At 51.6% G+C, this 13,510-nt stretch overlaps 2 protein-coding genes across 4 annotated transcripts in view; one reads left to right on the top strand and one right to left on the bottom strand.

The window, feature by feature from the left end:
• Positions 1-3,734, bottom strand: part of Sla (Src like adaptor) — a 59,214-nt gene extending 55,480 nt beyond the window's left edge. Inside the window, exon 1 of one of the 3 annotated variants that reach the window (XM_004656175.2) lies at positions 3,063-3,734. The gene's annotated coding sequence lies outside the window, so the exon portion shown is untranslated. The remainder of the gene's footprint in view (positions 1-3,062) is intronic. The other 2 variants (XM_045143009.1, XM_045143008.1) reach the window with 2 other exon arrangements.
• The window catches only part of Tg (thyroglobulin), a 226,295-nt gene that overhangs the window by 198,441 nt on the left and 14,344 nt on the right, over positions 1-13,510 (top strand). The window contains exons 44-45 of the mRNA XM_004656332.2: positions 9,897-10,078; positions 12,775-12,882. Of these exons, the coding sequence (XP_004656389.2) occupies positions 9,897-10,078; positions 12,775-12,882 (290 nt within the window). The remainder of the gene's footprint in view (positions 1-9,896; positions 10,079-12,774; positions 12,883-13,510) is intronic.

Here is a 13,510-nt window from a genome sequence, read left to right as displayed (position 1 = left end):
AAAGAGCAACCTGCGTGTATATACACATACGTAACTTTGCATATTGGAGTGGGTTTCTCTGTGTGTGTGGTGTGTGTGTGTGTGTGTGTGTGTGTGTGTGTGTGTGTGTGTGTGTATAGGCCAGAGACAGACTAGAATGTTCAAGTGTTATCTACTTAAAAATATATTTGTGAGCAGACAGGGAATGTAGAAAGAGAAGGAGAGAAAAACAGTATATGGGTGTACCAGGGCCTCTTGTTACTGCAAATGAACTCAAGATGCATGTGCCACTTTGTGCTTTATGTGGGTACTGGAAAATTGAACCCCAGCAGGCTGACTTGGCAAGCAAGTGCCTTTAATCACTGGGCCATCTTTCGAGCCCTGTCCACCTGGTGTCTCACTGACCTGGAACTTACCAAGTAGGCTAGACTAGCTGACCAGTGAGCCCCAGGGAGCTGCCTGTCTTAACCTCCCAGCACTGAGATTACAAGTGTGCAGCACCCAATGGTGCTTTGTCTCCACATGGGTCCTGGGGCTTGAACATAGGTCGTCATTCTAGCAGGGCAGGCGCTGACAAGTGAGCTGTCTTTCCAGCCCCAGATATGTTTCTGTATGAGAGGACGTGGTGTGGATAGACACACAACAGGCCATGAACACTGGCTGCCTTGGGAGTGAGACAACAGAATGACTTAATCCCCACATCTGCTCTGTGTACATGACATGTAATGTAGCGTTGTCCTGTGGGACAGGATGCACAACCATTGGGCTGAAGATCCTGTTCTCACAACTCTGGTTCTGAAGACCATGCACAGAAAACTCGCCCCAGCCATCTCTAAGTTTTAATGGAGGAAGAACGGCTTTGAGTCTCATGAGCTCTAAGATCATCGGACACAGGCAGGGCCACCCTAGGAGGTGTAAGCACACTGTGTTCCACTGTGGGAGTGCCCCCTACCAGGGAGTGAGGTGACATTCGGTTTGCAGATTTGGGGCTGTAGGAGGGCAAGCGTGGCTTAAGTCATTCTGGACTATGCCATCTTATTATAAGTATGTCTTGGGATTTTCCTGCCAAGCACTGTGCCAGTGGTATTTCTCTGGGGGCTTTCTACACTCTGTCCTCAATATCTGAGCTAGTAAAGACAGACCAGAGGACCACTGTCCCTCCTGGCACTGTATGTAATTTCTCTGTGGGTTCCTTCAGGCCAAGTTTCCTTTGTCCAAACAAGAAAGAAAGAAAGAGAAAGAGAGAGAAAGAAAGGGGGAGAGAGGAAGGGAGGGAGGAAGGAAGGGAGAAAGGAAGAAAGGAAGGAAGGAAAGAACAAACGAAGGAAGGAACGAAGGAACAAAGGAAGAGAGAGAGAAAGACAAAGAAAGCACGAGCCCAATGTAGTAATGCAAACTGGCTTAGCTTTTAGCCTGCTGAACATCTTCATGTTTCACGGCTTCTCATCCTTCCATCCACAGCTGACTGCATGGGCCACCCCACTTTCTCCTGCCAAGCCAGCACACTCTCCATGGTCTCCTCAGTAAACGGCAGCACACCCTGTGCTCCAGCTTAACACCAGTGGCTCCACTCACTTCTCTCAACCAACAAGCCTTCTGTCAGCCAGTTCAGGTGGCTCTGTCTTCAAAAGGTGCCAGGCATCCCCCACCATCTCATCTGCGGCCTCCCTGTCCAGAAATCATCTTTCTCAAGGCTTTGTATGGAAGCCACTGTCTCCCCAACCTCTACCCATGACACCCCATGAACACCCCAGATCTGGAGCAGCCCCGGCCCTCACAGTGCAAGTTGGATCGGGTCCCTCTACTTCTAGGAGTCCACTCAGCAGGGCCTCATCTCAAGCAGTCAGAGCCATGACCTTTGCAGTCGCTCCAGAACCCTGATGGATGGAGCCTGACGTCACTTCCTGTTCTCCCCTCCTTGGTCACCTTGCTTGGCCAGAGCAGGCTAGTACTTTGGGTACTATTCAGCAATGTGTAAATAGCTGGCGCGTGCAGCTCCTTCTCAAGTATTCCCAGTTACCACAGGCCTCATTTCCTTCAGGGTCACTTCTTGGGTCTAAACCTCAATGAATCACCACATCCCCCTAAGCAGGGCAAGCAGCGTGTCTGTCTAAGAGCAACACCTGTGGTGAAGCCACTGAGCACTGACCAGTAACCAAGTGGTGGATGCAGGACCAGGCGTGTCATTGAATTCCTCCCTTCAGGAGGTCCTGGTTAGGTTAGTTCATTGAGAATCAACAGAGCAAATAGCCAGACGTGGATAAGTGCATGTTGTGTGGAGAGGTGGGCATCCCATCCCTGAAACCTGGAAGGCAGGGTGGAGTCACTGGACACCATAGGGACACTGTCAAATGGGTGACACCTGACTTCACAGACCCCTTCCTGTGGCTATCTGACAGCAGAAGGAACAAGGAGAAAGTCCCAGATGTCCTTGGATAATAATCAGGAGGATTTAAATTTCCAGAGTCCAAGCCTCAGTTTCCCTATCTGTAAGTTAGGAGATTTTTCAGTAGATATCTCCTAAAGATGTTCAAAAGATTAAAATATACACCAATGTCTGGAAAATAGTTGGACCTGAACAAATGATAGATTTTTCTCCACCTGATTCTTTAATGAAAGGGTTAAAAACCTCTGGCCCTGAGGAAAAAAATGCCTGACCTGAGACCAGTTCCCCAAGTCACAGGAGCCCATAGATGCATATGTGTGTGTGTGCATGAGCGCCCATGTGCCCGCGTGCTGGCACGTGCAACACACACACACACACACACACACACACACACACACACACTGCACTTACCCACACATTCTTCTACCTCATGCCAACCTGCAGAAATGCCAGCCTAAACCTAGCCCACAGACACACACAGTCCAGTCTCCCAGGAAGTCCCGGAGGGCTAGGAATCTCCTACCCCTAACTCAGCCCCTGGGACCAGCCATCTCCTCTGCAGGAACCTGAAAAGGCCCCCCAGATCCAACAGGGTAGGTGGGTGGGTCTCCACCAAGACCTCGTGGGGACTCCCGACAGCTATAGCCCAGGCCACCACAGCCCATCCAAGGAGTCAGGACAATACCCAGACACATACCTGCAGAGCCTCTGAGCAGCTTGGGATGCCAGGGAAGGTGGGTGGGCTCCGTTCGTTCAGACGGAGCAGCCTTATTTCTGGAGGGTCGGCTTTCTATTGAAATTCTCTGCTGGTCTCCGACGTGGGGGATTTTCCGCCTTCCTCCCTTTCTTCCCGACTGCTGAAGTTAACAGTCTGTCTACACTAACTGGGCATTCATTTGCATGATCGGAAGCGGATTTGCTCCAAGATTCCCTCTTCTGCTTCTCCCACAAGCATCTCCAAGGAAGGCAAGAAAAATCGGAAGCAGAGTGTTACCGCCGTGCCTTGGGCTTGGCCGCGAGTCGGCCTTTCTTGGGAGCAGGTGCCGAGGGGCCCTGGGAGGGGGAGTCCATCCGTGGGAGAGCTGGAAAGCAGCACCTGGCAGTCCAGGCTCTGGCACGAGCCTCGGTGCAGCGCTATAGAGTCCTCGGTGACAGATTCTAGTGAGAGGCGCAGGCAGAATTCCCCAGTGTGTGTGTGAGATTTCTTGGAAAGAGGCACAGTGACCCCAATCCTGGTGTTTGGTAGTTAGTTCTACTCAGGCAGAGTGAAGATATGAATCAGATGCCTTGATGCCTGGTTTTGGCCATGCTGTTGAGGCGAATTGTTTAGCAAATCCAAGGCATAGTGAGTTTAGCTTCCAACTGGCACATGAAGTCCACCTGCTCCTGCATGTCTTAGAAAGGAGACAGCTCCCACAGCGTTGGGACAGTGCAGGCTCTAGCTGCAGAGAGCCCTAGATCACCAAGACCCCTCTCCACCCTCTGAGACCACAGCCCTTGGAGCCCAATGCTCAAAGCTATGGCTCAAGGGACGAACTTGTCCCCCTCAAAATATTAACACATTTTATAACTTCTGACATAAGAATGTATTCTGGCCACATCAGAACTACTACTTATCATATTTCTCCTTGTGATTTTTTTAAAAGAAACTAACAGGACAATATTTTTGTGGGTCCCTAAAATATAGTGGCCATGTAGCACCAAGCTTTATTTCCTTCATGGAGAAATGCCCCTTGTCCCTTAGCTCTGTAGTAAGAGAAGATGAAACTCATTCATGCGTTACTCATGCAAGGATGCTGCAGAGATTTTAAACATGTCTATGTGCTAGGGTCTCGAAAAGATCTCTGAAGAAAAGTGATAAAATGGGGGACATACTTTAGGAATAGACTAAACCTATTAGAGGAGGTGACCATAGGTTGTGGAGACCTGCTTGGAAGGAGCAAGCTATGGGAGGGGACCATTTAGGAGCGGAGGTGCGCAGAGCAGGGATGACGGATGACAGGGTTGTGTAACCCAGAGGAAAAAAAGCCCAGTGAAGGGAGTGGAAGAGGTGGGAGGCACTACCAGAGACCAGTGGTGTAAGATCTTGCTTGACGATCAGCCAGGTGACTTTATTCTCCTGACTGTGTCTAGGGAATGCATTTAAGCTAGGAAATGATCATGTTGATTTAGAAAATCCCATTGTGCAAGCTGAATGAAACTTTACTGAACGTCAGACACTCACACACACAAAAAGCAAGCAAAAAGTATAGCTCAGTGTGGTAATACATGCTTTTAATCCCGGCACCCACACTTGGGAAACAGAGGTAGGAGGATCACCATGTACCATGAGATCAAGGCCACCCTGAAACTATATAATGAATTCTAGGTCAGCCTGAGCTATAGTAAGACCCTACCTCAAAAAAAAAAAAAAAAAAAAAAAAAAAAAGGGCTGGAGAGATAGCTTAGCGGTTAAGCACTTGCCTGTGAAGCCTAAGGACCCCGGTTCGAGGCTTGGTTCCCCAGGTCCCACATTAGCCAGATGCACAAGGGGGCACACGCATCTGGAGTTCGTTTGCAGAGGCTGGAAGCCCTGGCGCGCCCATTCTCTCTCTCTCTCCCTCTATCTGTCTTTCTCTCTGTGTCTGTCGCTCTCAAATAAATAAATTAAAAAAAAAAAAAAGCTGGGCGTGCATGGTGGCACATGCCTTTAATCCCAGCACTCGGGAGACAGAGGTAGGTGGATCACTGAGAGTTCAAGGCCACCCTGAGACGACATAGTGAATTCCAGGTCAGCCTGAGCTAGAGTGAGACCCTACCTCAGGGGAAAAATAAAATAAAAAAGCAGAAGGCAGATCATGCTATTGTAGACAAGCAGGGAGCAAGAGAAGAACAAGATGGTCCCTTCAGCAAGGCTTGTCGACAGTAAGGAACTATCTAATATGGGCACAACCTGATAGACAGTTGGGAGTGTGAGCAGGAAGTTCAGGGGAGAGCTCAGAGCTATAGATAAGATCCGAAGGGTTAAAAAATAAACAGGGAAGTTTGATGTCACAGAAGCCCAGCAGAGATAGGGTTTCCTAAAGGAAGATGAGGTCAGGCACTAAATGCCACTAGAAGAGGAATAACACGGGGACAGCAGTCCCATAGGGCCTTCCGGGCGTGGGTCACAGAAATCTTGCTGAAGGTCATTCTTGCCAAGTGAGGAACATGAAGGCTAAGCGGAGCACTGTCTACCCACCGTGCTCTCTGAGGCTGCCCTCTGTGCAGGGCATGTTGCACCCCGAGCGAGCACTCACGGAGCCTTTGCTTATGTGTCAGAGGGGCTCTTCTTTGTGGCAGCCCATGTGGTGTTCATCCTCAGTTCACAGCTGGACATAAATCAGTGTTCAATTTGTGTCCCCCTGGTAGTCAGTGCTGTGTCCCATCTCCTGAGGTGCTTTAGAGAATTCTGGTGCAGCCTTCTTTTACTGATTCTCTCATACAACCTTCTAAGAGTGGACACTGCTCTGCTGGCTTCCAGGTTTCCTCTGCAGATCCTGCGGCACATGCCTCCTTCTTGGGCCTGGGGATGTAGACATTCTGCAGCACTTTGAGAGCAGCCAGTATACAGACATCAACGAAGAGCTTTCTCTATGTAGAGTGTCTCCTAGCACACCCCCTATAGACCAGTGTTCCTGCATCTGCCTCAGGATGGGGCAGGTGATGGAGAGGCGGGATGGTGGAGACTCCAGGGAGAATTGTCACATGGGATCCCATGGGATGCCACACAGTGCTGGGGACACAGGAGGTAAAAGAAGCAGGACCCATGTTTTGCCCCCACTAAGATCAGACAGATGTTAAGAAGTGTTGCCCAGGTGAGCAAGGGCATGTGCAGAGGGTGGAGGTGAGCTGGACCCTCTCTGTTAGCTGTGAGGGTCTTAATTTCCAGGAGGTGAGACCTCTGAAAATAGGGCCTAAGGTTTGGGCTGGAGGAAGGTTTGGGCATTGTTACTGCTGCTGTTGAGGCCAAGGAAGGAAAGGGTTCCACCCCACCTGCACCTTTGGATGGAAGGGGGCAAGACTGGCAGCTGGATCTGCGGCACTCAAAAGCAGCAGACAGCAGCGGGTTCCTGGAATGAGCCCTAGGTGGAGTCATCTGGGGAGAAGAACTGAGAAATGATCACCAAGGGAAGGTGGCGAGCACTGGCAGAGTCTACGGGAACCACCAGGAAGCCAATGAAGACCTTAGTGGGTGTCTGGGTCAGGGAGGGATGGAGGGTGGACAGACACAGGCTGCTGCATAGACATTCTATTTGGCTACCTAAGCTGAGGTGCAGCCAGTAGGCCTCTTGACTTCAGGTCACGGAGAGTTCAGAGAAGGTGATGGAGCAATCTGAGAGTGAATGTCCCAGCTCACCAGCAGCTGGGTCTGAACCTCAGAGAGAAAGGTCTCCTCTGTTCAAGGAGGAAGTGCTCCAGCCAGGCCATTTCCCCAGAACTAGAGACGTCGCAGGCCCGGGGGACTAGAGAGGGACATTGGGCTTGAACCTGAGCCAGGTGTCACTGCAACCAAAGTGAGTGAGCAGCACTACCCAGTGGTCCACGGGCTCCTTCCTGGGACTTGTGGGTAGGGGGTCCACCCAAGAGTGCCTGGAAGACTTTGTACAGCTCTGCCACTGCATACCCATAGGCCATGGTGAGCCAGGCATCCGGGCCCCTGAGAGCAAAAGCGAGGCCAGTCTGGCAGCCTCCTCACCTCCTTTACCACTCCCTGGCCTGGCATGCGGACCCCACTGGCCTCCTGTACCTCCACATTCCACTCCTGCTGTCCACATGGCAGACCCTCACCCCTTTGCTCTTGACTCAGCAGTGTCCCATCCTGCTATCAGGACAGTCTCCTGCAGAGGGGATCCTAACCCTATAGCACCCGCTGCCTGCCCCACTCCACTGACTCATTCCTCCCCCAGAGCTGCCCACCCCAGTCCACAGTGCCTTAATTTGTGCACACTGCTCCCTTCCTCTACCCACCCCCTCACTCCTCAGGCCAGACACCCCAAGAGGTGGGGAGCAACCCGCTTCCTTATCCCCGTGTTCAAGTGTCTGCAGCTGTTGCTGGCACTCTAGACACTGTAGATGGCAGGGGAAAGGACGGGGGTAAAGGGCAAGGGCCTAAGATGCAGAGTGTTGGCTTATCATGTCTCTCAACATGTGCAGGGAACATAAGGGTATCTCCCATCGGCCCTGTGCTGTGGGCTGTGCTTTCATGATTCACCAACTGGAGGACAGAGAAGGGATATTATCATCTGCCACATGTCTGTGGGCACACTTTATAACAATGGATACCCTGCATTCCAACATCAGCCCTATTTAAGGAACTCAATGCTGGAATAGAAAGGTGCATTTGAGGAAGTGCTCACTGGAGAGGAAGTGTTAGTGACCAAAGCGGTGTCTCCCCCTTGGTCTCTCCAAGGCCAGGGCCCTGCTCAGGCCCCTCAGGAAAAAGCATCCAGTACTGAAGTCCTGGTGTCTTACAGGGCAGCCTGACTCCCTCCTGTAGAAACATAAGAGCCCGCTAATGTTTGGTTCTTACACTGCCCAACCTATAAGCAACCATGGTCAGAGGCAAGTCCTGTAGTTGCAGTGTGTGGAGGCTGCTGGAAGTCACATGGCCACAGCACCCTCCTGCTGGCTCTCTAATTAACCCAGCAACAGCACCTGTGCTCTGGGCCCTGCCAGGAAGGAGACATGCATCCTGGTCCTGCGTCTGCCTGAAAATGTGTCCCTTTGACTTCCTTGTGCCCATGCGGGTGAGGCTGGGGCTGACAGTGTGAGACTGATGGGTTGGAGGCCACTGCCAGCTACAGACCTCTGATTGACAGGCTACCCCTTGGCTTTTTGAAATGACACTGTCTGGCTGTCCTAGTGGCTCAAAAACCCACTTCACCATGAAAAGGGTTTTGACGGACCCCGTGAAGGAGAGTTGATCCTTGACAGGACTGGCGTGATTTTAGCAGTGAGGGAGGGAGGCCTGTAAGCCAACAAGCTTCGTGCTGTCAGACCTGCTTTCCCATGCAAGGGCTTTCCTGCCTGTCTGAACTGCACACGACATCCGGGACGCGAACAGCAGCCCTGCTGCTCAGGACTTTGTTCATACTGTGCTATTTTGAGGTCAGGACAGTTGAGGAAGAAGATAACATTACAACAGCCCTCCCTTTTTTAGATGCAGAAACAAAGAGAGAGATTAAGTGTAGTTGCCCTGGGCTGAGAGGCACACCATAGTTTACATTTTAGCCCAGATTTTCTACCTTTGGGATTCGAACCCAAGAGGCTTGGCATCCAAGTCCTCTGTCCAGTCCTGAGCCTGCTTTATCTCTGCACAGCCTTCCCACCTCATCCAACGCGCACTTGGAGATGCGGTGCCCGCGGTGTTTAGAGAAACGGTGTAAACACGCCATGCATCGCTGCTGATAAGTGCAGCTCATGGTTTATGTAAGATCCTAGAAACACATAAGCACACACATATTCTGGGCCTGTCAGGGACCTGGGGGTCTGGACCACACACCTAGACCTCATCCTGTACATTCCTCCTCCCTTTACCTACAGAAATGAGGAAACTGAGGCCTCAAGCCAGAAGCTGAGGTCTGCACCCACAGGCAGCACCACCGCCAGGGCTGGGCTGGGAAGAGAAGAGGAAGAGCGAGCCCACTTGTCACTCCTATAAGTGACAAACTCAGCAGCGTGCCCCCCCGACCCTCCCTCCTGAAGCAGTACTAGTGACAAGTGTCTCTGCACAGACTCCCTCCTGAGCCTTCCCGAGCCTGCTCTGCAGGGCTGAGGGCGTTCCGTGCCCTTGCAGGTATCCGCCTCTGCCCAGCAGACAGAAAGCCTTGCCCTTCCCGGGCCTGGCAGTGGGCCCAGAGGAAGCGTGGTCATCAGTGACCTGCTCATTGACACTTGAATATAAATGTTTGCATTGGAATATTTTGGACTGAGGCAGTGAGTGGAATGGAAGGAATCTCTCCTCACACCACCACACAGCAGTCACATCTAGCCTCCTAAGCTCAGCCAGGTAAAGCTGGTGAGATGCAGGTGTGCGACACGGTGACAAATAAGGACTGCTGTGGACCATGCTAAGCTCATCTCTAGGGTTGATTTTGTGTCTTTCTTCTGACCCCAAACTTTCATGGGATGGGGTCAGGCTTCACTTGAGCAGTGAAAGAGGTGAAGGGCCTCTACCCACTGAGGGCACAGAAATAGTGCCCCATGTAGGAAAGGCCTGCATGGCCATCAGAGCCCTGACTCCTCCTGCTTGGGGTGTGACAGAAGTACGACAGTGTCCAGTAGGCCCCTGTCTCCCTGGGCTGAGAGGCAGGCAGGCTCAGAGGAGCCCAGCCACTTGTTTAAGGTCACACACTGGGAAGGAGGGCAGAGCTGGAACTCAAACCTGAGCAAGGTGCCTTTGTTCCCACTTCTCAGAGAGAAAATTCTAGAATAATGTTTGAGGGAGCCGTGGGACTTTCAGAAGGTCACTGGGAACTCATAGCTCTCCCCCCCCCCCGCCCACCCGCAGCAATTTGAGGAAAGTCAAGGCCGAACCAACAGCAAAACAGCCTTTTACCAGGCACTACAGAACTCGCTGGGTGGTGAGGACTCAGATGCCCGTGTCCTGACTGCTGCCACATGGTATTACTCTCTGGAACATTCCACAGACGACTATGCCTCCTTTTCTCGAGCTCTGGAGAATGCCACACGGTAAGCAGAGCCACCCGACAGGGCAGGACCCGCAGGATGCCACCCCTTCCCGCTGTGTGTGCAGGTCCTGGGGACACTCAGGCCCAAAGGAAGGAGACCATGAGCCCGAGGCTTGGTGCTTGAGATGGCCTTGGGCACTCTCTCAGTTCACTGCCTCACACTGACCCAGCCAGCACTGTCCCCTGACAACCCCTCGGGACATGGGGAGGGGTGACACAGAGCCCAGAGGTATGGGCATGTCTACATTATTTCAGTGGCCTCTACTGTGTCCAGGGGCCACGTAGGATGGGGAAGCAGAGGGCTCCTGGGAACTTTTGTGTTCTGTCATCCATTCCCTAACGGGAGGAGCCCAGGCTTCTGATGGCCACTCCGGCCTTCCCCACACAGAGTGCTGTTTCCTGCGCCACTGCTGATACAGGCCCAGTATCTCCCCTCACTGGTCCAGCTTCTGTCTCTTGGGAGAATGTTAAAAAGCTGTCCCTTAGGTCCAACTGTCCCCAACATTTCCCCATCACGGCATTGTAGGGGCAGGACTTCCTCCCACCCCCCACCGCTCAACATCTCCTTCTTTCCCTATGAATCTTGAGTTCGCTGAGGTCAAACACTGCTCTTATGAGTAAGCAGATGTGCAAGGCGTAGGTTTGGAGCTGGGATAAAGAGACTTCTGAGCGCTGAGGAGATGGCTCAGCAGTTTAAAAGAGCTTACTTGCAAAGCCTGCTGGGTTGGGTTTGATTCCCCAGTACCCACATAAAGCCAGACACATGAAGTCACCCATGAATTTGGAGTTTGTTTACAGTGGCAAGAGGCCATGGCATGCCCATACTGTACTCTCTCTCTCTCTCCCTCAAATAAATAAATATTTTAACAGAGAAGAAAGGGGGAATGTGCCACAGCCCTTTTCTTTCAGAAGCCCTGGTCATGAGGCCACATTGTGGCTGCTGTCTCCAAGTCACCACTCAGGCTCCCTGGTAGACCTCTTCCTGTGTCCTCAGGTCCCCTCACTGAGATTGAGATTGAGAGCCCAGGTGCGGTCAGCATCCTGTGCCTTCCCTCGTTCCTTTCTTCCTCTGGGTAAGCTCACTACATGGAGCTGTAGCCCCAGCCCTTTTGCCTTTCTTCGTCTGGGAGGAATACACTCGTCTGCATTCTCTATCTCTTGGGACAGGGCCAGGGTCGAGGCTCTGATCTCAGATGTTCTCACTAACATTTAGGCTGGAGGCCATCAGAATCCTGCTGCATCTGCGGCCTCTCCACGCGGAAAGCCATGGCTCTGCCTGCACAGTGACTAGTTCCAAATACAATTATGGAATACCCACTTGGATCCTGAAGCCCAGACAGCCTTTAATTGCCCCTCGAACAATCCACAGCTATTTCTGGAGGCTCAGGCTTAGCCTGGGCTGTGAGAACCCACAAATAGCTAGTTCCTGACCCTGAGAGTTTCATAATCCAATCAGGACTGTGCCAGACCTCAGAGGTCAAAAGAGGTCAGAGCCAGTTCTGGTTTCAAGGTTATCATCATACCATCGTAAGGACAACTTGTGCTGGTGTAAGAATTGAAGGCCCCACTGGAGAGGCCAACTCTAGCTTCCCTTCACTCAGGCCCTCATTCTGTCTTGGACAGGCTTGGGCAGTGACCTACCTGCCTCCAGTCTCTCCCTGCAGAGGGCTGCCAGCATACATTTCTTTCTGCAGTCCTTTCCACTTCTGTCCTGTAGCTGACCACCCTGATCCCCATGCTAGCCTGAGGAGCCTACCTGTGACTTACCAGCTATGCCAACACTAACCGTTATCATCTCCATGAACAGGAAAAGATGGCAACTCTCCCCACTGAGCAGCTTCCATGATGCCCTTAGGTTGGCCAGTGTAAGGTCGTGGGCCACAGCCCCACCCAAGCTCCTCAGCTGAGAAGGTGGAGATCAAGGGGACAGAGGGACTGCTGGGTAGCATCCATTACTTGGCAGTGCAAGTAGGATTCAAAGCCTCCAGGCCAAGGCCATCTGGGGTCTATGTGTACCCCAGGCCTGCCTTTCTCTTTATGCCAGAGCCTGCATGCATGCATACACACACACACACACACACACACACACACACACACACACACACACAGTGCAAGGGGATCTTCTTGAGTTAGTTCACATAACCCACAAAGAATGGCTTAAGGACTCCACTCCTCACTCCTGCCATTTAGACTAGATAAATCTTTGTGGTTTGGTGTCCATAGAAGCCAGTAGAAACATTCTAATTCCAGTTGTGAAACTCAAAAGTGTCTCTAGGCGTTGCCAAAAGTTACTTGGGAATGGCGGAGGGGGTTGGAAGCCACTTGGAGGTCTGAGAATGTTTTATGCATGCAGTGTCTTTAGGGACTACCATTTATTAACACGGTTTGACATTTACTAAATGTTTTGCTGGCAAATCTTTAAGTGACATTGTAGTTTTGGAAGAGGTTGTCTATAGGTTTCTTGACCCCTGAGGTGTAGCACCACAGATGCCAGTTTTGGAGCATGGCCTGCCATAAACCAGAGTGGCTCTTCTGTACCAATGTGGCAGTTGGGGTTCTGGAGTAGGGCACCCCCAGAGACCTGCACAGGGAAGCTTAGGGGTGAGGAGCCTAGTGGGCCTTGCTAGGGAGAGGCCCTTACCGGGCCCAGCTGGCCACAGAGCTGGGCATAACTTCACCCTTCTGTCTTTTCTCCAGGGACTACTTCATCATCTGTCCCATGATTGGCATGGCCAGCCTCTGGGCAGAGAGGGCCCGAGGAAACACCTTCATGTACCACACTCCAGAGAGCTACGATCATAGCAGGTGAGGTGGCTGTGTGGCCATAGTGGTCATGGGCAAAGAAGACTATCTGTCACCACCTGTCACCACCACTGTGATCCAAAGAGAAGGCAAGAGGACAAGACGAGGTGCAATTCTTGCCTCAGTGACATGACATACTGGCCTTAACCTTGTTATGACTTGGTCTTATCATCTCAAAAATGGAATGGCTGATAGCCACCGTGTTACCCCATAGCATTTCTAATCAGGAGAGAGAAATAGGAGGTGTAGGAAGCTTGGTCAGTGATGGGATGCGTTGCAACTGTGGCTGTGGCTCCCCACTGATCACCATGGACTTTGTCAATGCCGTCAATCCTACTTGTTAGCACTTCTGAGCACTGAGCTTAAGAATATGGCTTTCCACAATATGAAAGGACTTATTTTTTTATTTTTTAATTTTTTTGTTTTGGTTTTTTTCGAGGTAGGGTCTCGCTCTAGCCCCGGCTAACCTGGAATTCACTATGTAGTCTCAGGGTGCCCTTGAACTCATGGGGATCCTCCTACCTCTGCCTCCTGAGTGCTGGGATTAAAGGCATGCGCCACCATGCCAGGTGTCATTTTTAACAGGGTCTCACTCTATAGTCCAGGATGGTATCTCACTCAGCAATCCTCC

This window comes from Jaculus jaculus, chromosome 2, assembly GCF_020740685.1.
Source record: "Jaculus jaculus isolate mJacJac1 chromosome 2, mJacJac1.mat.Y.cur, whole genome shotgun sequence".
Classification (NCBI taxonomy): Eukaryota; Metazoa; Chordata; class Mammalia; order Rodentia; family Dipodidae; genus Jaculus; species Jaculus jaculus.
The sequence above is the reverse complement of the archived record's forward strand: the minus strand, read 5'-3'. Positions and strand labels throughout refer to the sequence as shown.